Source organism: Genypterus blacodes, unplaced genomic scaffold, assembly GCF_046128005.1.
Source record: "Genypterus blacodes isolate CSIRO-AG114 ecotype Tasmania unplaced genomic scaffold, CSIRO-AGI_Gbla_v1 ptg000110l_1, whole genome shotgun sequence".
Taxonomy (NCBI): domain Eukaryota; kingdom Metazoa; phylum Chordata; class Actinopteri; order Ophidiiformes; family Ophidiidae; genus Genypterus; species Genypterus blacodes.
In genome coordinates, this window is record NW_027466914.1 from 631,737 (window position 1) to 659,569 (window position 27,833).

At 46.9% G+C, this 27,833-nt stretch overlaps 4 protein-coding genes across 5 annotated transcripts; 1 reads left to right on the plus strand and 3 right to left on the minus strand.

Moving 5' to 3' along the window:
• Positions 1–19: 19 nt before the first annotated feature.
• Positions 20–4,630, minus strand: LOC143009115 (kinesin-like protein KIF20A). The gene is made up of 18 exons (XM_076161124.1): positions 4,200–4,630; positions 3,990–4,088; positions 3,789–3,908; positions 3,542–3,680; positions 3,276–3,460; positions 3,088–3,181; positions 2,837–3,004; positions 2,636–2,747; positions 2,499–2,561; positions 2,265–2,411; positions 2,011–2,173; positions 1,707–1,877; positions 1,421–1,560; positions 1,143–1,308; positions 950–1,073; positions 803–873; positions 605–724; positions 20–514 (listed from the first exon to the last, which is right to left on the minus strand). Exons 1-18 carry the CDS (start codon positions 4,299–4,301, stop codon positions 296–298), a joined length of 2,403 nt encoding a protein of 800 aa, XP_076017239.1. The 5' UTR covers positions 4,302–4,630; the 3' UTR covers positions 20–295.
• Positions 4,631–5,538: 908 nt separating this feature from the next.
• Positions 5,539–7,124, minus strand: rps20 (ribosomal protein S20). The gene is made up of 4 exons (XM_076161119.1): positions 6,974–7,124; positions 6,127–6,226; positions 5,870–5,943; positions 5,539–5,754 (listed from the first exon to the last, which is right to left on the minus strand). The coding sequence occupies exons 1-4, from the start codon at positions 6,974–6,976 to the stop codon at positions 5,572–5,574; spliced, it is 360 nt and encodes a 119-aa protein (XP_076017234.1). The 5' UTR covers positions 6,977–7,124; the 3' UTR covers positions 5,539–5,571.
• Positions 7,125–7,507: 383 nt separating this feature from the next.
• On the plus strand, positions 7,508–14,424 carry anks6 (ankyrin repeat and sterile alpha motif domain containing 6). Its single transcript, XM_076161061.1, has 18 exons — positions 7,508–8,467; positions 8,925–9,143; positions 9,221–9,425; positions 9,519–9,669; positions 9,893–9,937; positions 10,058–10,262; positions 10,414–10,520; positions 10,640–10,791; positions 10,879–11,119; positions 11,201–11,250; positions 11,355–11,549; positions 11,661–11,823; positions 11,924–12,123; positions 12,207–12,399; positions 12,543–12,610; positions 12,826–12,942; positions 13,107–13,203; positions 13,328–14,424. The coding sequence occupies exons 1-18, from the start codon at positions 8,139–8,141 to the stop codon at positions 13,375–13,377; spliced, it is 2,787 nt and encodes a 928-aa protein (XP_076017176.1). The 5' UTR covers positions 7,508–8,138; the 3' UTR covers positions 13,378–14,424.
• Positions 14,425–15,849: 1,425 nt separating this feature from the next.
• Positions 15,850–27,625, minus strand: LOC143009076 (uncharacterized). 2 transcript variants are annotated; one of them, XM_076161082.1, is made up of 5 exons: positions 27,346–27,625; positions 23,571–23,689; positions 23,289–23,454; positions 21,973–22,021; positions 15,850–21,441 (listed from the first exon to the last, which is right to left on the minus strand). In XM_076161082.1, exons 1-5 carry the CDS (start codon positions 27,450–27,452, stop codon positions 16,657–16,659), a joined length of 5,226 nt encoding a protein of 1,741 aa, XP_076017197.1. In that variant the 5' UTR covers positions 27,453–27,625; the 3' UTR covers positions 15,850–16,656. The 2 variants fall into 2 exon arrangements, with proteins under 2 accessions (XP_076017197.1, XP_076017195.1); XM_076161080.1 differs by having other exon boundaries at positions 23,289–23,457; positions 27,346–27,624.
• Between the last annotated feature and the right edge of the window lie 208 nt (positions 27,626–27,833).

The following is a 27,833-nucleotide window of genomic DNA, read 5'->3' on the forward strand; positions in this document are numbered from 1 at the left end:
GTGTGGAACTAACCCAGAACATTTAAATGTACACAAAAGCAGAAACTATTTAACACAGCCACGCACACAACTGATCTAAAGCCGTTTGTTCCATCCCATAATGTCTCAAACCATCGTCGAATTTCAGATTTTACTGGATTTTTATTAAAATACAATTAAAACAACAAACGCACCACAAAGATAAAATTAGCATTCTTGAAGTGTTTGGGGTTTGTTTTTTTAAGAAAAATATCCTAAAAAGCTGAATGTGGACGTCTCAAGCAACAACACACTCACACACACTCCCTCTCCGTCTCTAGTCCCGTGTAACCTTCACCGTCTTCCTGAGAGTTCGGCCGATGGCGCTCTTGCGTGGCGACGCGACCGAGTCCCTGATGTTGGCGAACAGGCCTTGTTTGGGTTTGGGCTGCACGGTTGCAGGTTTCTGGGAGAGCTTGACCACTTCCGCCTTCAGAGCGGCGATCTCCATGTCCTTGTCTATTCTCTGCAGCAGAGCTTCGTCCAGAGACTTTTTCTTGAGGGAGACGGTAAAAGAGTCAAAACAAGGACACGAGGCAAACCCATCTGTGTGTAAGGCATCGCTGAGAGACATTAGGTCTTTTACCTGATCGTCAAATTTCTGCTGCAGGGTCTCCAGGTCCACCGATTTCTCCAGGAAGCCGTCTCTGACCTCCTGCAGCGTGTGGCTCGAGTCCACCAGCCTTTTTTCTAGGGACAACATCAACTGCAGACGGAAAACGCTTCATGTAGACCTGAACCAGCGGCCGCAAACACGGACGGAGCAACGTTTCAACTGGAGTACCTTTTGTTTGTCTTCACACATCTTCTCTACCGCACACTTTTCTTTGTAAAGCCGCTTCCATCGGATCTCAGCTGTGTGGAGACAAAGCGGACGTGTGAGGATCTCAGCCAGTCCTTTCTGTCCAATTCATAAAGAGGACGTGCAAACCTGCTGTGTCCGTCTCTTTAGGCGCATCGGTCTGACTGGAGCGGTCCATCGTTTCTACCGGACTGGCTTCACTCCTGGGGTCTCCCGTCAGCGCCTCCAGCTCGGACAGCTTTCGCTTCAGGGCCTAGAGGAGGTATGAAAGCCACGTTTGACTTTGTGACGCTTCAATGACCGTAAATTCAAGACAACGCACCTCTGCTCTCTCCTGTTCGGCCGTGAACTCGTCCAGGGGCACGTAGTCGTCTTCCAGGCTGCTCAGGGCACACTGGTAGGCGTGCTCTTTGAACGCATCCTTATACATCTCAAAGGTGTTGGCCAGCTTTTCTTGGTAGCCTTCCTTCAGCTCCTCCATCTGCCGACTTCAAAGCAAAACGGTTCGATTCAGACAGACAAGTTCTGCCTCCTACCCTATAGATGGACACATTGTGCTTCGATCATTTTTGGGACAAAGCAAACCACACACACACACACCTGCGTAGTTCCTCGCTCTCCATGAGCTGCTTCAACATGGCGTCTCCCATTTCCTGGCGAATCTCCATTTCCTGCACCAGGTTTTTGCGCCGCTCAGCCAACAGTTTGGCTCTGAGGCTCTCGATGATGTTCACAAGCTCCTGGGAAACAAAATGCAGACAAGTTGTCACACAGAAACACACACAAACACAAATAAGGCTGTCCATTGCGGTATATTTTCAGAAATATGTTGCCCTGTAAGTGAATGTTTCCGTGTGATACGGGACGCGTTGTGTTGAGGCCGTACGTCTTGGGGCAGCAGGGACATGTCGGCCTCGTCCTCGTCCTCCAGCAGCTCGTCTTCAGACAGATAGCTCTCCAGGGTCTGGCTGTCCATCCTCACCAGAGGCTTGCCGTCACGACCCACCAGACAAGGAGCCAGGGACACCAGAGACTTATCCGGGATCACCTGGACCACCTGCACGTGGACGACGTCGCCCGTGTTGACATTACACAACGTGTTCATACAAAGCGCGATGACTTTGACTGACATGCCACCGTGACAGAACTCACCGTGGCCCATATCTGGAGGATCATGGACTCGGACTAACCTGTTTGGCAACGGCAGAGAACTTCATCACGTGTAGAGTTTCATCGTAGGTGGAGGCGCACTGGTTGATGTTGACGATCATGGACGCTCGTCCTTTGCCACAGAAGACGGCCTGGAAGAGCTTCGTCAGCTTGCTCTCTCTGAAAGGAACGTAGCTGTTCTTTCTGTGGGAGAGGAGCAGAGGTTCAGGAGGCAACACGCATGGAGTTTCACCGGATTGAGCTCCGGCACGGATCATCCGTCTCACACCCGCACCTGTCTGTCTGACCGTTGCGGAGCGCGTTGATGCATTTCCCCAGGATCAGCAGCGAGTTGTTTATGTTGCCGGCCTCCTTCAGCCGCTCGCCTATCGTCTTGGTTTTGTTGCATCTTTCCGAGCCGGCAAGGTCGCACAGGGAAAACCTGGAGGATGAAGAGGACGCACGCACACACGCAGATTGTTTAGGTTTGTCAGTGACAGACTCTGCTGACTATCAGTGGCTCACTCACTCTGATATCCTCTGAACTGTGGTGCCTTCAACCCTCAGCAGCTTCATGGTAAAGATGCTGTGGCTGTGAGGGGAAACTGGTGTGTGAGAAAACAGTGACCTGGGGAAAGCAAACACTCAATAATCTGAAATATTTGCCTTCTGCTTGAGGACTGATTCATCTTCGTGGAGGCGGCGCTTCGGTTTTTGTTTCCAAATCGCAAAAGTTTGCAGGCTTCCTCCATAGTCTGGATGTTGATCCACTTCAGATCTGAAATGAAAAGATTCTCGTATGCAGTTCACCTGCTCCATCTACTGTTCACTGTACATCACCAACACACACCAAACTCGACTGATCACCTTTCACGTAAGCGTTTCCAGCTCCGTCGTCACACACGCGAAGAGAAGCGCGTCTCTTGGACCTGGAGTAAAAGGACGAGTGAAGGAGATCATACACACACTCGTTGTAGATCTCAAAAAAGCCGACCCATAGAGCAAACTGGCTGCCGTCTGCGTTGTCCGACGCCACTGCAGAGGAATGAAGGAAGGGAAAATGTGCGTCTCAGGTGTTCCAACTACTGCTCGGCATTGCTGAGGAAGCTGCGTGTTGCGTTGGTTACCTGAGTGATCGGAGGAGGATGAGAGGAGCGGAGCAGAAAGGGATGCGAGCTCAGAGACGCCGCTGCTTCTGGAGGGCTCACACTCCTACAGGGGGGCGACAAACGAAAGCTCTGCAGAGTCCAGTGCTGCGCAAACCTGCATTTTGCTCTTTCAATGACATCACATGACGTTATCTCACTTCTTTGATGGAGGCAAAGATGGCCGCCTTGGCGCTCCTCTCCTGCTTGACCTGATCAGGAGCCAGGAACTGAGCGTCATTTCTGAGGTAGGGCTTCAGATCCATGGCCTCGTACTGACGGACTCCGATGTGATGAAAGGTGGCGTCCAGCACTCGAGGCAGAATCCCCGGCTCCTTTGAAGATCCTAGAAATCACATTAACATCCTATTGAGACGTCTGAAGGGACTAGAGCTCATCTAAAGGGCCACCGCCACGCCATCCTCACCTTGGATCGTGTAGGTTTTCCCCGCATTGGTTACGCCATAGCTGAATATCAAAGCATTCTTCCCGTCCAAGTAGTCAGACACCTGGCTCTGGACCGTGTCCTCAAACAGGTTGGCCTGGGTCGTCTCAGGCCCAAAGATCTAAATGTCAACGGAAACACATTAGGGTCTTCAAAGATTCATGAGAAGAGTTTAGGAGTACACAAGGACAAAGTGAATTCAAACCCCACAAGTCCATAAGCAGCTGACCTGAGAGAAGGAGAACTTGTGCAGAGCCATGCCGACGCCCTTCTCACTGCTCTTCATGGAGGCCGAGCCCTTTGGTGCGTTCAGGGTCACCATCTGGCTGCTCTCAATCACAATGCAACCCTGAGGAAAGAGATGGGACCATGGCTTTTGTTAACTGAGGGAATACTTTCCACTTGGAATTGTCGGCTTGCTAAAGTGAACCTGGTCCTCGTTGTCATGGAGTTGGTCTCTGGAGAAAGGCCGGACTCTCAGGTAAACTCTCATGGTCTGCTGCTGCTCAGCACCGCCCACCATCTCACTCTGCAGAGGACACAAACACACACAAACACACATCAGAATTCCTGCAACAAAATGATATTTTTACAATCGTGTGATGTGAGCAGAGAGGAGGAAAGGAAACAGTTTGGTTACCTGCAGGGACGGAGTGCTGGCAGACAGGTGATCACAGGTGGAGTCCATCTCATCAGGCTTCATCTGGATGCTTTCCCCGCTGTTTAAACTCACTGTGCTCATTTTGTGTCAAACCTGATTCCCCTCAAGCGCTGAATGAGTGTGTGGTCACTTGTTCTAAAGGAGATTCAGCAGCAAATCCACAAGAAATATAGACAAGCAAACACTTCACAGAAAGCCTCACACACACACTCAGGTCTGCTGATGTGCCTCCACTTGAGGTGGTTGAACTTGTAATCAGTTTTAATTGAAAGCAGGTGGGGAGTCCATCAAATTACCAGGACAACCAACCGGCACAGGGGGCGAGGTCATCACCTACACTGAGCCACACAAACTTAAGCTCTCCTGACGTTACCTTTGCAATTTGGTTAAAACTGGCAATGTCCAATTTAAATATTTTTTGTCAAATTGTAAATGCTGATAGATTTTACCACAGAAGACTACAAGGTTTTCTACCAAAAAAAGCGATTTTCAGGCACGTAAACTTTCCATAAGCAAGTCATTTATACACTGTATATCTGTCTTATAAGCATAAGAAATTTGGATCGTTTCCCGTTTTTCATGCATCACATTAAGTTCTCATTGGAATTTGCAGACTTAAGTCAATATGGCTGTTAAAATTCTTAATTCATTTGTAGATGTTTGGTCAGTAAATGTCTCCCTTATAAAAGTCTAATTCAGAGGTTTTGCAGTCAGTTTGAGATAACACACACACCTGTCAGCAATTATGTCTATAAAATTACCCAATTGACGTCATCATCGACCAATCATTCTTTTCGTTGTTTGGGAAGAGCTCGCGCAGTTCGCCTCAAGGCGCCGTTACCCATATTTGCATTGTAAGGGCGGTTCACACTGCCTCCTGGTGGCCACCTCTTCACATTGCAGATGGATGAAGCTGAACAAACGCACTATAAACTACAATGAAGCTGCCTCAGCAGTTCTTACTTGCTTTTTGGAGAAATGATATTCTAGTCTAACCGAGTCGGTATAATGGGAACAATATGCCAATGACAAATTGAGTATCTTAAAATTAATCTACATGCGACAATTAGTGTGTCGTTTAAAATACCCGGAGGTGAAAAGAATGTCAAGCGTAAGCCATTTAAAATATATATTACTGTAATTAATGGAAAGGAAAGGGTTAATGTTTTAGTTTTACGTGACATCAATTGATCATCTGTTGATTAGAGTGAGCTGCAGAGTAGCAGAACTTGTTTTTTGACACCAGGGATGAAACCCTGCTACAACTTTAAAAACAGACATTTCAACCTAGTCACATTGAGGAGCCAAACACACTGAATCCTTGTTGATTTCTTTATTGTTCTGTTCCGCTTTATGCGTCTGCGATGGTGACCTCGACCTCTACACCAGGCTCGATGCTGATGGAGGTGATCTGCTTGACGATCTCAGATGGGCTGTGCAGATCGATCAGGCGCTTGTGGATCCTCATCTGGAAGCGATCCCAGGTTTTGGATCCCTCACCACAGGGAGTCTTTCTGGTGGTGATGCGCAGAGTCTGGAGAGGAAGAAGGAAGAAAGATTACAGATTAAAATGTGTACAAGAGTCATTCTCCAGCTCTATTAGACCAGTTGCCACACTTCAGCATTGTTAGTCATGTAAGAGCCTGTACCTTGGTTGGCATGCGGACCGGTCCCTTCACCTTCAGGTTCTTCTCCTTGGCACCACGGATCAAATCTGCACACACTGAGGGGGAGAGAAAGACTCCATTTAAACACTAACACAAGTACCCAGCAGCAGTTCCATCACACTTTACAGCCATAGCTCAGAATAGCGTATACATGTCGTCAGGGTTCATCTGTCGAGTTTTTGTCCTCCTCGCTCAGGCCTGGGATCTCAGAATGTTTCATAACCGCTCAGATTAATTACCTTTCTCCAGAGATTTGACGTTACGGCTGGTCAGTGTGATGCGGATGCGGTGAATGGCCACCTCAGTCTCCACAGGAACTTTGCCAGTGTCCTTGAAAGCCTGCATGGAGGGAAGAGAGAATAAGGTCAAACACTGAAGACTTCACCTGCACATTTGTAGCGAGTCTGTTGGCTCAATTATAATTAGATAAGATTCAACTTTATTGTCATTGAATGTCACGGGTACAAGCAACTAAATGCAGAAAGCCTCTAAACAGAAGTGCAAAAGCAATAATTAAATACTATATTACAATTAAGAATGTGACAGAGGGGTATTTACTGCGAGAGCAGTTTATGCAGAGCAGTATATACAGTAGTACAAAGGCAATAAACACTCAAAATGGTAAATATGTAGTGTATAGAGATCATCAACACTCCATCCGCTAAAATTATAGACTTCCGTGCTGGTTAAATTATATTACCATTTATTTTGCCGTTGGAAACTACGTTGGAAGTTCAAGACGAGCACCTGAACGCATCACCGGCAATGTATAACGGCGGCTATGGAACAATTCGCGCCACAAAAGTAGCAATTTCACAATGAATTATAATAATTGTATCGGGTGCTTGCTGAATGGTCCATTGAGTTTCGAAATATACCCTGTGTGTGTTAGTACGAGATCAAAACCTGGATTATACCAGCAGAGTGCAGATTGTCAAAGTGAGTGGCGGCGGTATGACATGTATGCTAGGTTAGCTTACACGCGACTGTGGCAATTCTACAAGCAAAATGACGATCATTCAACAATGCTTAGCTTACTTATACTTAATGGACAAGTTAAATGATTACTTTCAAGAGTTTACGTACCATAGTGAATATCCCTGACCGACTTATTCGGAAAAACTTCAAACGAACAGCGGTGAGCCAGGAACGAGTGCTACCAGCGTGGTTAGCTGCTCAGGAAAGGACCGGGCAGAGGCCCGCAGCCTGCTATGTACTGCTCATCCGGGTACTTGCGCTTCTTCGTTTGTTTTATTACTGGGATCGTGCCATCTACCGACCAAAAGAGGAACTACGATTGAACGGAGGGAACAAACGCTATTGAAATCATACACAGGCCATCGCTCACCCATCGCTTAACTTTTAAAATGTAAAATACCATATCATAATTTTAAAAACCCAATTATATTATGATCAGTCATTTATTGGGAACACTGTCTTAAATGAGAGTTGGTCTGTTTAAGTGTGTATCAAACATGTACTTACAAGATACAAGAGTGTGTGTGGAATGTACACATGAGAAAGCTCACACTCATCTGCTATCACATTAGATGTTGTAAATTCTAGCTCAGTGGTTGTAAAAGTCACAGCTGAGGACACACACCATTGTCCTCTCTGCAGCTTTTCACAAAGGCATCCCATGTTCCATAGATGGCACACCAACAACATCCAGGAAGTGCAACGAAGGTAAGTTAGGGGGAGATTCGCCAAAAGGCCTGGGAACGTGGACCAGTTCCAGTGAGCTTTCGACCCTGTTACATATTCACACATCTACTCATTTACAACTGAGAGAGCTGCCGGGTGCAACCACAGGTTCTTTCCATTGGCCAGAGGGCTTACTGGTTGACTTGCAGATACGTCGAAGCGGATCCATTGAGCAACGCGATTGAAGAAGAAGAAGAAGAAGAAAAAAAGTTTACTTTGAAAGATGGTGCAGGAAGTCTTCGTACTTTGTGGTATGGAACTTGATGTTGGTCAGGATCCTCCAAATTCCTAACGGAACCGGGATGGTGCCGGTTGCCAGAAAATTGTTTTGTGGAAAGATGTGACTAAAGCTGCACGATTTGATTGATTTTCTGTTTTAAAAGAAAAAGAAAAGCATTTCATCGGCAGGGAAAACTTTATTGTACGGTGCGTCATGACTTCCAAACACAGGCCGCCGCAGACTGACAGAGGAAAAAGTTTTGGACCGTTATCGTCACTGAAACATCTGGGACAGTAATGGAGCCGTGATAACACTTTAGAGGGGGAGATGAATTTTGGCGTCCCCGCTAATTCACTGCTGCTTTTCCGTGCCTGCGATGAGGGGGACTACGAAACGGCCCGGGGGATCCTGGAGCCCGGAGCTTCGAAGGAGTCCGGGCGGCAGAGCAGGCTCCGGTCCGAAGCGGGGTCGGAGTGCAACACCGCGGACATGTTGTCTCTGGTACCGGTGGACTGTACCGACGAGGAGGGGAACACCGCCCTGCAGTTCGCCTCGGCCAGCGGACACGAGAACCTGGTCCGGTTCTTGCTGAGGAAGGGGGCCTCGGTGGACAGCCGCAACAACTACGGCTGGACCCCGCTGATGCAAGCGTCGAGGTGGGGCTGCGGTCTGGAGCTCACGGAGTCCAAAAGAACCACAATGACACCAAAGTTCTTTCGAAAAACATTAAAAATAAGAGCTGTCTAAAGTTCTAACATGTTACTACACGTCAGAAACGATGCACATCTGTACTTTAGGAAAATAAAATACCACAAGTCATTTTAACAGCAGCATAAACTTTAGTAAAGTTGAATTTGATCAGAATTTAAACATTTCTCCTTTGCCTACTGTGCCTACATGTTGTCACTAAGGGGAATTTACTAGATAACAATTCATCCTTATTTTCATTATGGATTAGATAAGATTAGTTTTTCCTGTGATTGGTCCATAGTTTAGTCAGCTGATGTGTAATATGAGGACAGGATAGGTAGGATAGTTTCCAATTCTTCTGATGCAACCTCTAAATCTGCAGCTGGACATAGTCAAGGCCCTGTGTCTCTCGTCTTCATCCAGGTTCGGTCACCTCACCGTTGCTCACATCCTCCTGGAGAACGGGGCGGAGATCAACGGACGGAACCGTCTGGGTGCCAGCGTCCTCACTATGGCGGCCCGTGGAGGTCACACCCATGTGGTGAAGCTCTTACTGGAGAGCGGAGCCTTTGTAGATGACTATGATCACCTGGCTGCTGCGGCGGAGGCGGTTTCCAATGGCAACAACAGTAACAGCTGCAGGTAGGACATCAAGGTCCAGTTGGAAGAAGAATTCCCAGTCTCAATATCTTTGTGGCACTCACTATGTTGTTCTGTAGCACTGCTGGTTTTGGAGGTAATGAAGGCGGAGGAGTAGGAGGAGGAGTCGTCAGAGAATTCATGGACATCACGGCCCTGATGGTGGCGTCTCAGCACGGCCATGAAGCTGTGGTGCGCCTGCTGCTGGAGTGGGGCTCCGACGTCAACTTCTCCCAGAAGACCACTGGCTGGGGAGCGCTGATGGTGGCCACGCTGAGTGGGAAGGTGGGGTGACTAGATGATGGATGAATAGATGGATAGATAGATGTTGTCTGGCAGAGTTTACAGCTGACGTGTGTGTGTGTGTGTGGTCTGAAGGTGGCCGTGGCTCAGCAGCTGGTGGAGCGAGGGGCCGATCCTGACCGGGTCAATGTTCTGTCAAAGACGGCTTTTGAACTGGCAATGCAGCTCAAGCAGAGAGACATCAAGGGCTACCTGGACGCCATCACCACTGTGCGACCCCAGACAGGTAGCACCCTCCCCCCTCCTCTCTGCCGTTGTCAGTGAGGTGATAATCTGACAAAGGTGTTCATCTTTCTAAAGGAGGAGACACAGTTACACCTTGGCCTCTTTGACTCTTTCACAGCCTTGTTTACTTGCGGTGTCACAGTGTAGAATCCTTTTAACTGCCTGACCAAGTAGAACAGTTACTTCAGAGCTGCTCTCAGTCTAACTCTCTCTTTTCTTAACAGACGATGAGAGGAGAAGACCAGATGTGTTCAGTGCCCTCAAGCTGGGTAAGTTCAATCCAAACAAACACAGACCAAGTAAAGCTTTGATCCATTTCCTGCTTTGGTTTTCAAACAAAGAGGCAAATAAAAAATGCCTCATGTGTATTTTTGGTTGTGACCGACCAGGAAATTCCCAACTGGTCAAAGAGATCCTGGAGGAGGATCCCACACAGGTGAACTCGTCCAATCAGGAGGGGGCGTCGCCTCTGATGATCGCGGCGGTGAGCGGCCAGCTGGAGGTGGTGCAGCTGATGGTGGAGAAGAGCGCCGACATAGATAAACAAGATGGCGTGCACGGATGGACGGCTCTGATGCAGGCCACCTACCATGGGTGAGGACCAGCCGCTGTTTCCTGTTTGATGCTTTGAACATAAAGGTCATATTTGCACATCGATGAATCTCTGAGGGTTCTATAGTGGCATGTACTGATGACCTCCTTCCTTCCTCTTCCTCTCTCTGTCTCTTCCTCGCCCTCCCCTCAGTAATAAGGACATTGTGAAGTACCTGTTAAATCAGGGGGCAGACGTAAACCTTCGGGCTAAGAATGGATACACAGCCTTTGACCTGGTGATGCTGCTGAACGATCCAGGTACAGTATGATGATGATGATGATGATGATGGACAACAAATGGATCGCAGGAGTGGAGAAAATCTAGTCGCCTCACTGATCGTGCGTCTGATTCTCGTGGTCGCTGTGGATTTTGTCAGACACAGAGTTGGTGCGTCTGTTGGCGTCGGTCTGTATGCAAGTGGAGAAGGAGAAGTCGAAGCACCGCGGCAGATCGCCCGTGACTCCCTCCAAAAGCAGACACTCTGTCAACAACGTCCCTGTGCCTCCTGACGACAAGGGAGGCCTGAAGGTAAAGGAGACATCTAAGACTCTAATGAAGTTTAAATTACAGAGGAAGTTGCATTTGTGTGTAAACGTACTCTCCGCCCCTTTCCAGTCTTGGTGGAGCAGGATGTCCAACCGCTTCCGGCGCCTTAAGTTGACCCACACGCTGAGACACGGCCTTTCGTCCAATCGCCTGGCGCCGTTCCCCGACGACGCCGACACATCTTTGGACACCACAATGAAGGCGGACAGGAAGTTGGCAAACGCGTCCAACGGGGCGGCACTGGCACCGCCTGCTGCTCCGGGAGGGAACGACCTCGGCACCGCCTGGGCCGCCAAGAGCAAAGACTCCGGTGAGACGCAGAACTTATGTGTAGAGCATCTAAGCTTTGAGGAGGTGAGAATAACATGAGGGACATTGGCTCTTTGTCCAGGTCTTGGTAGGACGGGATCAGAGAAGGAGGACTTTCTAATTACCACAATGGTGAGGACTCTAAGTTATTCTACAAGCCCTCAGAATATAAACATGGTTGCTGTGTAAATGAGGATGATGATTCATGTTGTCACGATGTTGCCCGTCTCTTCTAGCTGAGGAGTGGCGCCCCCCTGACCCGGCTGCCCAATGACAAGCTCAAAGCCGTCATCCCGCCGTTCCTGCCGCCGTCCAACTTCGAGCCGTGGAACTCGGACCGATCGCACCTCCTCAGGGAGGGAAAGAGCGAAGCCCCCCGCCTGCCCATGCCCCCACAGAGAAAGCTGAACAGCAGCGGAAACTCAGACATCGTACGTCAGAGAGTGTGTGTGTGTGTGTGGGAGACAGCAGGAGAGAGAGATGACTGCTGTATCCTCCTCTGCTTATTTCTCCCTCTTACTTCATTTTCTTTTTTTAAATAGACATCTATCAGCCGGGTGGTGAGCAGGTCCATGAAGTTCCCCAGCATCCCTAAGGGGCCTTCCTCCTCCTCCCCATCCAACTCAGGCCACTACCACTCCCCACACTCCTCTGGAGGCTCCAACGGGGTGGCTGGGATTAACCGCGACTCACACAACCGCTCAGGTTCACTCACAGGAACAACACACTCTCACTCTCAGCCAAGGCACCTTCACACACGTGCGGTTCACCTGTAATATGATAAATACCTCCTTCCTTCCACTAGGGGGCAGTGCAGACAGTGTTCTGTCTCAGATTGCAGCCCAAAGGAAGCGTGCCGCAGGCCTCATAGATGCAAAGGCTCAGGGTCCGGAGAAACCGCCCGGCCAGGTGCAGAACCAACCCCAGCTGCCTGCGGCCGTGCCCAGCCTGCCTGACATCCACTCCCACCCCAGCCTGGTGGCCTCAGACATGCACTCCAGACGGGTTTGTGATCTTTCTCCTTTCTTGACTCAGAGCAGAGCCTGTGCAGCGTGTTAACTCTTCATCATGCTCCTTGCTCCTTGTAGAAGATGGATCTGAAGAAGAGACCTCAGTCGGGGAATTCCTCCACCTCCAAGAGCACATCGCCCACTCTCACGCCATCTCCCTCCCCGACACCCAAGCCCCCCACAGGGCCAGGAGACTCTCTGTCCTCTGCCTCCTCGCATCCTCGCTCCAAGAGCAGCGGCGGCTCCAGCAGCGGGACCATCACGGATGATGGTGAGATCAAAACCCCAGTAGGAAAGCAAAGATAGAAAGTCACTGTCACATTAGTCCATTAAAGTTTAAACTAACCATAGCTGCCAGCTTTTCAGGATGTTGCCATGGATCCCACTGAAGCTTTTAGTCTTGTATTTTGGCAGACGAGCTGTCCAGCATCTTGAAGAAACTGTCCCTGGAGAAATACCAACCCATCTTTGAGGAACAGGAGGTAGTGTTTCTTCTCTTTCCCGGGGGAATGACATCAAATAGGGTGTGTTGTTGTTATTCTGACTCCAGTTTTGAGTTCTTCGCTGTATCCAGGCAGCTACAAACAACAGAAGGTGTTGCACAGTTGTTGTATAAACATTAAACATTAACAGTTCTTTAGGAAATTGACTTGTTTAGATAGATTCTTAATCTGCCTTATGATGTTTCTGCCTTCAGGTGGATATGGAGGCGTTCCTGACTCTAACAGATGGAGATCTGAAGGAGCTGGGCATTAAAACAGATGGGCCCAGGCAACAGATTCTGGCTGCTATATCGGAGCTTAACGCAGGAAAGGTGTGTGTGCGGTTTGATTTATTCTGTTACGACCTTTTATCTCAGCAGAGTGTGATTTGTAAAGCGGTGTAGTCTTCCGTGACTCAGCTGTGAAAGTACGGCAAGAAACTTTCCAATCGTCTTCGTCTGAAAATAGAATGACGGTAATTATTGGCTGTTCTCAGGGCCGGGAGAGGCAGATCCTTCAAGAGACCATCCATAACTTCCAGTCATCCTTTGGCAGCAGCGCCAGTAACCCAAGACAACCAGGGCAACCTCGCTGTGAGTGTGAAATGCTGCGGGGGCCCTGATGGAGAAATTTACGTGTTAATGCAAAATATAACATGCAAGGAGATGTAGAAGTACAATTTGTCTCTTTACTTCACTTTCTGTGTGTCTGTCTCAGCTCCAACAGGCTGGATGAGACAACATGTTCGTTCGTCCAACAAGAGGTAACAGCTGCAGCCTCAGTCGCCCCTGGGATTCCAGGAAGTACACCAAAGGTACTTAACATCATTGCACAATGCTGGTACGGATTTTCTCGGACGCAGGTGTCCCAGAGCAACGACACGTGCCCAGAGAAACCATCTCTCTAGGACCCTCCAGGACAAAACCGGCCTGACAGGGACCCTGTTGTGGAGAGTGTGTCACAGGGCCGGTCCCAGGCCGCCGCCCTGTGTGTTTGACTAAGCATGATATTATGTGTGGTGAATGGTATGGCCACACCTACCGCTGATGCAATGCAAGGACAATGCAGACAGCTCAGAGAGCGAGGGAGTGCTGAAGGAGGAGGAGAAGAACATAACAGGCCAATAAGAGATTTCAATTAACTGAATGAATGTGAGAGATTAGAGTTTGTTTGGTTTTGTTGGTTTAGTAGAGGCATCTTCGTACCGTGTGGGCATGGAGCTCCTTCCCCTCTCACTGTTGACACTGACTCTCATCTGAACTCAGTAAGCAATGATCTTCAAATGTGGTGAGCTGGGCAGAAATCCCCTCAGGAGACATCAGGGATCAAACGCGTGCCAGAGAAACATTCTCCACACTGCCGCGCTGCCCTGCTGACATGGCAGTTATATGGACTTGTTTTGACTCGCCACACACTCTGATGTATTCCTCAGCATAATGTGAAAGGAACCTGGATGTTTGTCTGTTCAGGCAACTCCTCCCCGGCCCAGTCTGTTGCTGCTGCGCCCACTGGAGACGCTTTCCCATCTACTGTGTACCAGCAGTTGTAAGCCTGCTGGTAAACTCTGTGTATGTATAGTCAAAGCGGAGAGAGGAAAGATACGTATTAACCAATATGACCATGATTAAGACTTTTAAACCCATTTTCCAAACTGTGAGTACTGAAGAGGAAAGAGAGAGGAGAGAGAAAGTGACATTAGCCAAGCTGTGTGTTGTGTATCGTCCTGTCTTATGTGTATAGATCAATATTTAAAGAGATGACTTTGTGTGTGCTGCCAAAAATAAATGTGATGATGCAACAAGTAAACACTTAAAGGCGACATACTTTGCTTTTTTATTAGTTTATAACTCGAATAGGGCCGGCGAGAATGTTTTTGGGAGGGGAGGGGCTTAAATGGTTTTCACTGTGTGTGCACAGTGCTGCAGCGGGGGAGAGCGAGGGAGATCAATATTTTTTGCACATAAAGGCATAGCAAGTGTCGGTCTTTCACTCTTCCACAAGATGGCAGTGACAATCAATCCAGTAAATAAAGGGCCACAATATCAAACTCCTCAACCCTTGCTGTCCGCATACATGCTATAGTTTCACTTGAAGAAACCGTATGTACTATATATAAAGTAATGAGGTGTGGCAGTGCAGCAGGCGTAACTGTTCATTAAAGAGCTCAATAACATTCTCTACATTTTACAGAAACAGCTGCAACACACAGCACATTCAAATCAGAGGGCTAATAATGTCAGAAGTACTTAATTCATTTCTGTTAGGTGTTAGCTGTTACCTGTTTTAACAGGATAAAAGCTGTATGTGTGTACTTTTACACAACATGTAACATCCTGCATTACACTGCCAGAAGAGCAAATAGAGAGTTCAGGTCAAAGATGGACTTTATCACTCCAAAGATAAGACCTGTGCTCTAAAGAAGCTCTGCCTGGTTCCCTTATCAGCACCATAGTCTTCACTGAGTGTCATATCAAGCCATTCACTGCATGTGACCACACAGGACACTGGGTGAACTGGGGTCAGATCATTAGATTGACCAAAGCTGACGGATGACAAAGAGGGCGAAGTCAGTGCTCTGGGAACACTGCAACAGGAAGGAAGGTTAGATTTCAATCCCAAATGATGTCATGGCTTTTATAACAGTGTAGATTCTACTGCCCCGGTGTGATTTTCCTTTCACTTTTCAAAAACAAACCCTGCTTAATTAACAGCCTTGTCCGCTTCTTACACACCACCAACCTGCCAATCATCCAACCCCGTCATCTATCTCTGTTTACAAATGGAGAGAAAGTCAAAGATAAAAGTACACACAGAGATCCTCAATAATTGTAACGCTTCAACTCCAACTTTCAGTCAGTCCGCACAATCTGAAGAATTTATTATCCAACCGGCATCATAATAGTTCATGCGTTGCCATAGCTGAGAACAACAGGGAACACCCACTAGAAAAATGTGAAACAGTTGAACAGCCCCACCTACGGCACAGACTGTTTAAACTAGATAGCACTGTGTACTGTAAATAATATGTCCTACTGGCTGGTTGCCTTCTGGAATGTTCTATACAACATATAGTTTGATTATACAGCCTATGGAACACTGATAGTACCGTGGCAACCCTTTCATTTAAGTGACAGTGACAGTTAAGTGACGGTTATGATGATTATGGCCGAGATCATTTGACGTCACAGCTTCATACGTGTGTGTGTGTTGTAGTTAATATCAATGCTGACCTCTTAATAAACAGTTCCAGGTGGAATATTGTTTATTTATCAAAAGCATTTTTAAACATTTAGAGGCTGTGCAAACATTTTGAATAGCAAGTCAATTCAGGGAGATTTATGTCTAAGAATTAGTTTTTTCTTAAATACAACAGATATATTATATTTAGACTATTCCAACATGAATCAATCATACATTATCTCAGCATACAAAAACATTCTTTTAACAAGCACCAAAGAAAATGTGTTCTATTTGCTTTGAGCTTACAGCAGTTTGCCACTAATTATTAAAACAATAGCAGAACATAAAGTACAGTGAAATATGACAAAATAGCACTTATCAGCAATAATCTTCCATTTACCATTTTACCTCGGCATTTTAATCTCAAGCAGCAAAATGAAACCCTACTAAAGCTTCACGTGAAACATCTAAAGCTTGTATACTTTGATCATTCCATCACCGACAGTAGATTGATGTGCGTCCCTCACTGACGCCACATTACCATGCAGACTACATTTAATGCAGATATACAGTGATTTAGAGTGCATGTGGAATTTTGAAACTGCTGAAACATTACTCATCTGATGTCTAACACCGCAGCAGCTGCCACTTTCAAAAAGCTTAACATGCAGGCAAACTAATCCCTATTTAGTGTGAAGACGACACAGGAGACGGTTAGGTCACTTTATACAATTAATTACAACCTATTGTCCTCTCACGGATGTATTGCTTTCTCACGTCTCTGTCCTCTTTAAAGACAATAAAGCACAGGATCGCAGGACCATCAGACGAAGGAGAAGGAGGGTTTAGAGTCATTTGTCCTACTTTCACAATTCTGTCTCCTTTCCTTCACCCTCATCTAATTCCAGGTAATATTCATCGTCAGTAGTCGAGTCTGAGCCGCTGTCAGAGAACTCCTGAAAGGTGCTGAGGCTGGCCACGTAACCTCTGGAGGGCAAGATTCCTCGTGCGGACTGGGTGTCCTGTGGTGACCCCGACGGGCTGGGGGAGGTAGGGGAGGAGAGACTGGGAGGTCTGGACATTCGCCTGGACACTGGGGACAGGGGAGGAGTTGGAGGAGGGGTCGGGGGAGCCTTTATATCCCACACAAAGTGAGAGATGTCCATGTCGGAGCCCCTACCGCCGTCTGTGACAGTGTCGGGTGGCGGAGCATCAACATCTGCGCTCCAATTTGAAAAGCACTTGGTGAGCGATCGAGGAAGAGACCTTGATCTGGCTTTACTGTGGACAGTTGACATTCGATGGTCGTTGGTGGGTTGGTAATTGCATTTTGTTGTCCAGTCATTTGTGATGGACCACTGATCCAAGTCTCTGTCATAACTGCCACAACTCAACCCAGATTTAGAGAGGTCCCCCACACTCATGAACCGCGTTCCTGTGGAGATGCGCCCCGGTCCTGAGGGTCGACTAGAGAGCACTGAGCTCACAGAGACAGACCTCCCAGGCTCAATGCCGTACTTTAAGTCTGCATAGGAGGAGAGGGAATCCAATTGTTCTTTGTCCTGTCCTGGACCTCCACCTGGAGGACCTGTGGATGTGCGGCTCCTTCTCTGGTCCACCAGGCTGATTCTGTCTCTGGGCTCACAGGAGGAGCTGGATTCTCTGCGGCGCTGCAGCTTCGGGCTGTAGAAGACGCTGTCATCTGAGACGTCAGCAGGGGGAGCGGAGGTGACGGGGGACAGAGTGGAGAAGGGGGAGAAGGGGCTCCTGGGGCTGGAGGTGGGCTTTTTCAGCTGAGTGGGGAAAGTGGCAGCATTGTTTGGACTCGTGCAGGGGCTGGACTCTCTACAAGAGAGGAATTGTTTGTTTGGCCTGTTTTCTTTGTTAAAGTCTAACTGTTGTGCTGCTGGATTTTGGCTTTGACACATGGCCTGATTTTTACTTTGATGCATCTGTTCCTGACCCTGTAAAACGTCAAACACAGGAGCTTTGTCTTGCTTGGATTCATTGGTTGATTCGTCCAACCAACTGGAGCTCCTCTGTCTGCCCGTCCTGATGCCCACAGCTGGGGGCGGGACGAGAGTGTATCTGTTCTGTTCCCATCTGTCCGTACTCTCCGCTTCACGTTGATATTGATGGCGTAACATCCCTGTTTCCTCCTCCTGTAACGTTCTGTTACTCTCGACAGTGACATCGCTGGCATCACTGATGTCACTGGATCCACTAACAGAGGGTGTTTGAGGAGCCCGCTTCGATTTCCATGGATATGAGGGATCATCGTCTGAACGTTTACTGCTGAATGTTTGCCTTATTTTGTTTAGGACCAGGTCCATTTTCTTACTAGACTTCACCAGCCTCTCAGTCTCTGCCTTTGCTTTGTCTAGTGAAATCTCTTTATTAGCAGATGAACTTGAGTTTGTCGCGCTCCCACTTCTCTTCAGTGCAAAGCGGCTTTTCTTTGGGCTTTTGATGTCCTTCATTCTTTTAGTAGTACATTGATCATCGGCAGTCTGGCCCTCCGTTGCTCCGCTTCCACCGGGGTTTTGATTTGGCGGATTACGTGCATTATCAACATCTTCCGTCGTTTGAGATGTATGAGACTCGACAGGAACCTGTTTCTTTGTGGTATGTTGGCTCAGAGGTTTAGGTGTGGTGTTGTTCTGAGCAGCTGTAGAACCAGCTTTAGAAATTCTGTACACCAGTGTCTGAGTTACACACGTTGAAAGAGAGTTGGCAACCTTATTACCCTGCGCCGGAAGAGGTTCTGAGCTGACATGAACTCTGTTGTCGATAAGTATCATCTGCTTATCTTGACCGCTGCAGTGGTTATTGTTGGCTCGATCGGTTTCTGACGCACCGCATTTTGAACTCTCGGGCAATCCGGCTTTGTTTTGGAAATGCTGGGCCAGAGGCTGCAGTGAGCCGACGGGCGAGTGGGGGAGTTTTGCGTTTGGAGAGGTCAAACCGCCAACTGGGTCTGTTTGCATAGAAAGGTGTGAGGTAAACTTAGACTGGGAGGGAGAGGACGTTTCTTGGAAGAGAGCGGCTCTGGGCGGTGCGTTCTTATTCTCTCCCTGTGTTAACCGGGTGGACATGAGGGTGGAGTAAGGTGGGGAGCTGTAACGAAGCTTATAACCAGTTGAAAAGTCAGGCGGGAGGGACTGAGGAGCACACGTACGACAATAATCTGTCTGGTCCACAGATAGAGTCTGCTCTTGTCTGATTGGGGTTGAGTCCCTTCCTCTCTGGTCAAAAATGGTTTGCAAGGAACTGTCACTGAGCCTCTGAACCCTCCTGCCCTCTCTGGATACCTGATCGGTAAAGTCTGATGATAAAGACTGAGGCTTCTCTCCCCGCCACACTTGTATGTTGGAAGTCTTGGGTGTGGACGGTGTATCTGCCGTTGGACTACCTGATCTTAGAAATGAGAAGATGGAGGTCGCATTCTTTGTGGGCTTGGAAGACGAGGGGTTAGCCGGGACCTGAGATGGAAGAGCCTTCTCCACTGTCGTGGTCTCAGATTGCTGGTGATCCGTCGAGTCCTTCCACGTTACTCTCCTCTCTCTCTTTCCCTGTTTTGGCGACTCTCTCCACACTGCAGTTTGAGTGGGGGGGAGAATGACAGGGGTGGCAGGAGGGGTGAGGAGGCAGGAGGGGGGGAGGGCAGTGGATGAGAATGCAGAGACAGGAGTGAGTGGAGGAGTAACCAGGGATGGTCTGGAGGGAGTTATGACTCCAGCATGGACTCCACTGGTAGGAGAGGTGGTAAGGGTGGTGGCAGGGCTGAAGGCAGCGTGAGTGGAAATAAGGCTGGACATAGCTTTTTGGTGGGAGGACTTAGACATGGAGGCGTAGGATCTCTCAAAGCCAAGAGGAGCCGTGGCGACTCTGTTGGTGTATTTATGGGCCAGCGTGTCGGAGGGACAGCCGCTGAGAAATGAAGCTGGGGCGCTGGTCTGAGAAGAAACCGGGTGGCTGTTGAAAGCTTGGCTGTTGAGAGTGTTGGCGACATCAGTGGAAAATGTTTGGTGAAAGTTTGGAGAGTCTCTGTTATTGTGAGGAGAGGTAGGGCTGGTGCTTGTTCTGGGTATGTGATAGTTGTTATTGAGTGTGTTTGGGCTGATGGGATTACCCGGCGTTGACGTTAATTTGGTTTGCGGTTTGGCAGCGCTAAATTTAGGAATGGACAAAACACCGGGGAGACTCTGGAGATGTTGTGGCTCTTTGTCATGTGGGTTGGAGTAACTCTGCCGTTTCAGGAAATGACTTGATTCTTGGCCAAGTGAATCATCAGCATTGTGTCGCCAATGGGTGTGAGCGCCTTCCTGTGATGTCCAGACAACATTCATGGCTGAGTGTGTATTTGTTGTATATTTGTTGTTGGTTATATCATCCAAGGCGTGAGGGGAGCTTAACTCCTGGCTCACTTGTTTCCAAGAGGAAGAGGACAGCAAGGTCGTTCTTCTGGGAAGGGATTGTTTCTTTAGAGAGGCAGAAAGATCGTATGAGGGCTGTGTGGGCGACAACATGGAGCTCTCTGACAGCTGTTTCTCCATCTTGTCTGCACCCCTGCGCGTTTCTCCCCCTTCTGATAGTTCTTTAGGTAATGATGTCAGCCTGGGATGTGAAAGACAGGTCTGGGCTCTTATAACTGTGTGAGGCTGTTGAGAGAACAGTGTGTCCGCTCTCTCTTTGTTTAAGAGTGAGGCTGGTGTTTTAGGCAGCCCTCCCTCCCTCTGACTGGAAGACGGCGGGAAGAGGATGGCGGTGGTTTCTCTCGTCCTGTAAGAGAGGGATGACGGGGAGAGAAGCGGCTTCTCTTGCCCGTTGTTGTTGAAGCAGCTCTGAGAAAACTGTGACATTAACAGCTTCCCACCTTGATCACTGGTTGGACTGGTCAGAGACAAAGGGTTAATCTTAGAGGGGGTGGGGCTTATGTTTGAGTTGGTGTTAAGTCTCCTTGAAGAGAGCAGGATGCTGCTGGTTGTTGGTTTTGAACCTAAAGGTGAGAGGGGAGATGAAGGTGTGGTACCGGAGCTAAATGTCCCTGCGTCTATGTTTCTATTGTCCAGCCTTCCAGAGTTTACTTCCATAGAGACAGAATGAAGCACATTCCTCTGCTGCTTAAAGTCCAGCCCAGTGTTATGTGACCAGCCCACTGTATTCCTCCTGCTCTCCATAAACTGGGTTCTCAGTTGCTCTTGTGATCCATCTCTCAACCCCTTCTCCACACTGTGACGGCTGTAAGCTGACACTGGCTCATTGCCACGAGCTTCACCCCTCTTGCTCCATCCGAGTCGGCCACCCCAGGGCGGGGTGAGAGCGGATACGATAGTGGGAGATAACATGGTGGCAGTGGAGTCGTACAGTGCCGCAGGTTGGGCTCGGTCCCGGAGGCTTGTATAGTCCTTTAAGTCTCGCTCTAACGCAACTGCTTCAAAGAATGTCCTTCCTGGTCGTGGCCCATTTAGAAATGCACGTATGTGAGCATTCACATGTGGTCCAAACTGGTCAGAAGTAGCCTCCAGGGTATTGCAGCTAACTGTGACAAGCTTGTCCTCCTTCTCGTCAGGAACAGGTATCTTCACTGACAATGGGACGTCACAGGCCGTCTCTATAGAAGTGCCAGCTGGCGATGTTCCTCCATTAACCTGATGAGAGGAGGACAATTACTACAGGTGGCCTTGAGTTACATACTAAGTGGGCTGCAATTCAGAAAGTATATGCATCCTAAAATCTGAATATTATCCTATCATTACGTACTCTAACACTAACAGTATATCTGACTTCATGGCTCATTTACATCTAACAATTTTCACTTGTTAACATGCAAGTACACACAGCAAAACAAAATACTTAACATGTCAAACAGGCACGGTTGGCATGCAACCTGAAATGTGAACAATGTGCTCGAATTCAAGCGCTCCTGTTCCCATGGCGGAGCTATTTCTGAGATTCAGGCCTTGACAAACAGGTTATTTTGAAAGACAGGAGAAATTTCCAGGGGCGTGCAAAACATACACACCCTGTCCCAAAAACTCCAATGGTGTTGAAGTCATAACAAATGTTTGGCATGTAGCAAGCATTTGCCACATTGGTGCTGATTTTTGTTATTGTTCTAAAGGATTTTTCACATAGAACAGCATTGGTGCCAAAATAAAGGTGTTGATTAAGAATATTACCTGAGATCTCCTCCGCTCAGACTCCTCAGCCCCTTGTGGTTCAGTCAAACTGGCAGAGCAGGAAGGAGAGAAGACATGAAAGCATTACATATAACTGCTGAAAAAGGGACAAACACATTAGTCCCGCCACACTTCCCTCAAGGAAGTGTGTTTTACTGTTATGTTAAGCTAATTAGGCTTACCCACACATATACAGTACGTTTGCTGAAACACTGGGTTTTCACACACCTCTGTTAAAGTGGCTATGACTGGATGTGGGGCTTGATTGATTACATCTAAACTGAATAATTGAATATGCATGGATCCAGTGCGTTGTTATAATAAGGCTGTTGATGTACACAACATTACAAAGAACACCACTAGCCAACAAATATGACAGACGGATCTGTAAGGCAGGACTTTGTTGTCAACTGACTCCACTCTAATGTGTCAGGATGATCATTAGGGTGCCAAACTAAATGGCTTTAAGGCTTAACCGTTGAGATCATCCCTCTGACTGTGTGGTGCTTTTCTAAAATTACATTAGGAAAGAAATCACAGCTCCACCACACACCCACACGTTTGCTCATGTTTTTGTTAGAGATATTGATGCATAACGTTGGCTACAGCAACGCCGATCAACAAGATAGTCAGCATTCCCTCCCTCCCTCCCTTCCTTTCTGTCCCTTTCATTCGTTCACACCTTGGTTAACAGTTTATGCTTCCTGGTTGTAATAGTTTTGCATTAACACACTATACTGTTAGAAATACCTACACAGGGATCACACGCCAAAACACACGTAGGTAAGGTCACGTTGAGAGTATACACTGCTGTCATAGTTAAAGTTACAAGGGTGTGTACAAAAGTGTGTGTTCAAATGTTCAATGCCTTCTGCTCTGCTTGACCTACTTTGCAGCACTCATAGGTATGCAAATATGCAACATCGGCAAATATGCCTAAGGTAGAATGTGTTAATATGTTAATGAATACAATAAAATATACTCTAGAAAACTAATAAAGCCTTCAAGTTCAAACGAGGCCATCTGTCACCAGGACGACAGCGCACACAGGCATGTGCTTGTGATATGATACATATTACTGCACACATCCTGTCTGGGTCTCAGAGTGCAACTGATAAAGTCACACAGAGGTTTGGCCTCCAGGCAGTATGTTACAGCATGACACACGTATGTAAACATGGTGTTCATGTTACATGTTGTATATGCTCCTTGGGCTATGGGCTTTTTTGTTTTTGAATAAAACTGATCAATGTCACTACTAAGTTGACTTCATATGTGTCCAAAGGTCAAACATGACATTGCTTTTCCTTGTGTACCTGTATGTAGAGGGGTCTGGCTCCTCCCTCAGGTCTGTTTGTATGGAGAGTCTAAAGGAGACGGAGGAGGTGAATCTGTGTCTGTCAGGCCTCTGCGTCTGGATCTTCGGATCATAACAATAAGAAGTGTCCTCTTCCTTCCTCTCTTGGTTCACTCTAAATATTACTGCTGGAATAGAATAAAAGGTCATGTGGTTTCAATGTATTGCCGTCTCTGTTGTGCTAGGAAATCATGACGAAATGACATTTAAATGGTTTTACATTGACAGGTGTGTGTTTTACCTTTGTGTGTTCCTTCTTGTCTGCAGGCTGGTCGCTCAGATTCCTGTTCAGTCTGAGTTCCATCACTAAGATGATCCTCCTGCTTGAGCTCTGTATCAAAAGTCCCATTCTGCTGTTCTCTACAAACACAAAACCATACAGGATTAGTATGTAAACAAACATTCACTGTCTTATGCAATACCTCTCAAATTAAATCCACAGAGGACTGAGCCCAGTGATGAGTATGATTTCATAATGTAATAATTACTTCAATACGTGTCAGGTAAAGAATAACAATACATTTCTGAGTTCAGCAAAATAGTTGTAGAATGGTTGTAAAAAGCTCAGTTACTTCCTTGGCCCCATTACCAGCCATGTAAAGCGATAATGAAAGAAAGTTCCCCCGCAGTGTGGGAGGGCTCACACCAAGCTACACTGAGCCCAAATGACATCAACATACATCATCATAACATGACTCCCATTGGCTGTTCACAAATCAAGATTTACTCTGTCAACCCTGGAGCAGCCACATTAAGCAGCTGGGCTATTAAATGCTTGCTAAAGAGCACGTCAACAGCAGGTATTGAGTGAGGAGTAACGATCCCTTCCTCTCCCCAGCATTGTGCCGCCAGTATGGGTATTGAACCCCAGTGACTCCTGTACTCTCCTAGATACAAAGTTTCTTTTTGTAGCATCTCTTAAACGACTGTATCTCATCTCTAATTGTTATAGTGTGTCACAAAGCAATAAACCAAGATCAAAGGAGACAGTTCATCAACTGAAATTCAAGTGAAAATGATTCCTGCATCTTATCTCTTCCTTCATCTTAATAGTGCTGGACATATAATCACTGATTGCATAACAACTTTGCAAACTCCACACCAATAAACTGAGCACACACACACCCACACAAACACACGCTCAGTAAAATGTGCCTATGCACATATTACTGAACCCACACCTGTGTGCCAACTGCCAAGCAAGATGATGGCATCGGAACAGAGATAAGAGAGTAATCACATGTGTCACTGCAATCTTTTCCTGTAAAAACAAATAAAGAAAGCAATTATCTGTTACAGATCTGCTGAGGAGGAACACTTTCTCCCTTTCCCTTTTCATTAAGTTCAGCACTTTGTATTGGAACAGGAACTGTGTCAATGCCTGTGAGCCTAATGGATTTGGCCTCTTTGAAGTTATGTTACAGTTTTTCGTGTCACCAAGGTTTTTTTCTATGCGTAACAAGGAGCATGACAGAGCTGTACCACCTTGCCTTCAGGGGCGGCACATCAGCCTCACTACAGTGTAATCTCTGTTAAACTGCTATCATAAAGGCCTGACATGACATGACATGAGGGAGGCACAGGGGAAGATGGAAAAATGAGGGGAAGGAGCCAATCATCCTATTCAGCATCTATTTCAGTGCCAAATGCAACACACCTTCCATGTGGACGTGACTTTTTAATCCTCCCTCTGCCAGAGGCACCAAAAGAAATCATAACACATCACAATGATATTAGTGCACATAAATCTGGAGAGAACCATGTTCGGAAAGTTTAACCTGTAAGTAACAGATATGTAACAATAGATTTCTAGTTTTTTAAATAGTATTCCCCACAACCTGTAGCCTGATAGTTTACAGAACATTGTTTGATATGAGGGTGAGATTCTTTTGAGATGGTTTGCGTCACACACTGCAGGTCTGGACTTAAATACATTTGTCCAAGCACCTTCAGGAGTGTGTGTTCACTGCCCACTTGGTCCATCTGTACTCACACTTGTATGGTTCCCGGAAGTCTGCCATCATGAGATTTTTCTAAACTTAACTCTACTACTTTTTCAAATGCATTGCAGAAGGAACAGATTTTTCCAGATTTTGCACCATAACCTTAAAGCTGATTGGTGACCCCCCCCTTATCAATACGAAGAACCTTGTATAAAATAGATGGAGTTCAGCTTAAAGGGTCATGTAGGCACTGTAGTGTTATTTCGACCTGCCTGCCTTAATCCACAGAATTAATCTCAAACCAAACACAGAGGTTAAGACAACTCTTAAAGCAGGAATGAACTCCCAATGCCTGCAGATAACACACAGCTTGTGTCAACTGAATTATGGTAAATGCGTTTTCGTTTGTTTTGATGGCTTGCGAGGCGATGACTACCTGTTATCATTGAGAAGCTCTCTGTGTTGCGTATGTCTCGACCAGTATGCTGGTGTGTGTTTTGCATGGCTGTGGGTGTGTGTGTGATCTCCTCTATCTAGCAGTTATGTAACAATGGTGAGCCCGCCTGAACTAAGTGTGGGTGTGTGCTGAACGCTCGTGAACACATGTAACATTCCAACAACCACAAACGATTACACCCTTAACTTCTGTCCTTAAGTTCCAACACTCGACAGAATGTAATGGCTTTTCAATTACTACATACGAGGTAGTAGGAGAGGGTGGCAGGGGCAGAGTGAGACATGTTCTCTCTGCCACACCTTCACTTCTTGACACGCTTCAATGAAATGTGTTTATCTTTGAGCCCACGGTCTCACACTATACACCCGTGCAGACTAATCTAATCCAACAGCGATGTCATAAAGCCCATTTTAACAAAGCTCACAGGTGACAATGCAAATGCCAGACATGTTGTTTCAGGATTGTTTGCTCTAGTTTGAGGGGGTGTGTTTGGAATGTGTGTTACTGTGAAGTCTTTATATTATTCTGGTTGTATTCTTATTTTTGTATCTTATAATGCACAGTTTTGTTGACACAGTTTGGTGTTTGTGGTCATTTGTGTCTGTGTCTTTGTAATCGTGCTGCATGATGTAAATATGGAGAACAGCTCTGTGCAACGATCCAATAACAGACCATTATAACACACACACACACATATTATTAGCAGCTCTATGTCTGGTCACTGCACAGGTAAAGCCTCAGACAATATAAGCAGAAGGATGAAGGATAGGCAGAGCTGTGGACATGCACAGACACACAGTAGCTTTCAGTTTCCTCTGTTAATATGCCACTCCGGGCGCATGTATGAGCTCGCCTCTTCATTCACTGAACATCAACTGCTGCAATACAACAGAAAGTGAAGACGCTGATTTATATTCATCCTTTTTTATGTAACAGTACTGATAGAAGGACAGTGAACTCCAGTGACGTCATCAAGCCATCTCCAAAATCTGGATAATTCCCAGTTTCAGACATCGGAAAGCAAGCACATGATAATTATGTCTTATTTATATAGTACAACAATATTATATGTATCGTTATAGCAATAAAGTATGATACTATAAGTCGAAGCCAAACCAAACCTTCTTCCAAATCTGGCATCTACTTGCTCATTCGGACATTACACAGGCGATTTTGAAAGCCATATTCTCAATTTTTGCACAAAAAGAGTAATAAATAAACATTAAAGCGACCCAGTCTCCTACTACGGCTTCAACATCAGGTGTGCTGTGCGGAGAAGTCAAGCAAATCTAAAATACGGAAATCTATTGACATCTCGTGAACGCTCTCTAAGCCGAATTTAGCTAAACCCTTTAATTAATAGGTAAAACGCCGCAGTTTGCTGTCAGGAAATTAAACATTTGTAAACAAGTAACGCGACATTATGCAGCTTTTCCTCCATGTAGTTTGGCTTGAATGGTTCGCATACGGATATGAAGTCTCCAGCAAGATAATGGAGGCGTAAAAGTTGCATAGAACAAATTAGCGGGTCGATAAAATGCACAAATTGTACAAAAAGCCTTTAGATAGCAGCAGGAAATGATGTAATATGCTCTTTAGAGCTAAATTCAACAGACCTTGGAGTTATAGTCCGTGTTAGTCGTGCTGTTCTGCGCTGTGGCGTAGGTGACTCTCCTCCTCCTCCAACTCTGAGCTCCAACTCAGCTGCGTCACTTGTTGACATCCTACTTTAACCGGTTCAGTAACCCTTCATTATTCCGGCTCGTAAGTGAATACATCTTTAAAATGCGCTGTGGGAATTCCTCCGCACCGCAGACATTCCAAGTTCTCGTCGAAGTCATTGTCGCAAATGTCGGCCCGAGGCAGGTTAAAGTTCAACCCGCCCTTGAGCAGCTAGGTGCGTGGACAGGTGCGACCATTCAACTCCTGGCCGCGTTCCATTCCTACACAAATCCTGCCTCGGCCCCCTAAGCGCTACGTTGGACCCAGGACGGACTTTTGAATATTGAATTCTATTGAAATTACCTTTGTAACTGTTAAGGTCAGCAGTGGAGTAAACACACGCAATGGCACGTTAACACTTTTATAGCGCTGTAGTGATAAT

Bases quoted from the DNA above. Each gene is read 5' to 3' on its own strand.
- anks6 (XM_076161061.1), top strand. From the start codon at position 8,139: ATGAATTTTGGCGTCCCCGCTAATTCACTGCTGCTTTTCCGTGCCTGC. The intron at 9,670-9,892 runs GTAGCACCCTCC...TTTTCTTAACAG, and splicing joins CACTGTGCGACCCCAGACAG to ACGATGAGAGGAGAAGACCA. The intron at 12,124-12,206 runs GTTTGTGATCTT...TGCTCCTTGTAG, and splicing joins CAGACATGCACTCCAGACGG to AAGATGGATCTGAAGAAGAG.
- LOC143009115 (XM_076161124.1), bottom strand. From the start codon at position 4,301: ATGAGCACAGTGAGTTTAAACAGCGGGGAAAGCATCCAGATGAAGCCT. The intron at 3,681-3,788 runs GTCAGCTGCTTA...GTTGACATTTAG, and splicing joins ACAAGTTCTCCTTCTCTCAG to ATCTTTGGGCCTGAGACGAC. The intron at 2,174-2,264 runs GTGCGGGTGTGA...CCTCTCCCACAG, and splicing joins CGCAACGGTCAGACAGACAG to AAAGAACAGCTACGTTCCTT.
- LOC143009076 (XM_076161080.1), bottom strand. From the start codon at position 27,452: ATGTCAACAAGTGACGCAGCTGAGTTGGAGCTCAGAGTTGGAGGAGGA. The intron at 23,458-23,570 runs GTAAAACACACA...ATTCTATTCCAG, and splicing joins ACAAGAAGGAACACACAAAG to CAGTAATATTTAGAGTGAAC. The intron at 22,022-23,288 runs GTACACAAGGAA...CTGCTCTGCCAG, and splicing joins CCAGACCCCTCTACATACAG to TTTGACTGAACCACAAGGGG.
- rps20 (XM_076161119.1), bottom strand. The intron at 5,944-6,126 runs GTAATTAATCTG...TCTCCCCCTCAG, and splicing joins CGTCAAATCTCTGGAGAAAG to TGTGTGCAGATTTGATCCGT. The intron at 5,755-5,869 runs GTACAGGCTCTT...CTTCCTCTCCAG, and splicing joins CGGTCCGCATGCCAACCAAG to ACTCTGCGCATCACCACCAG.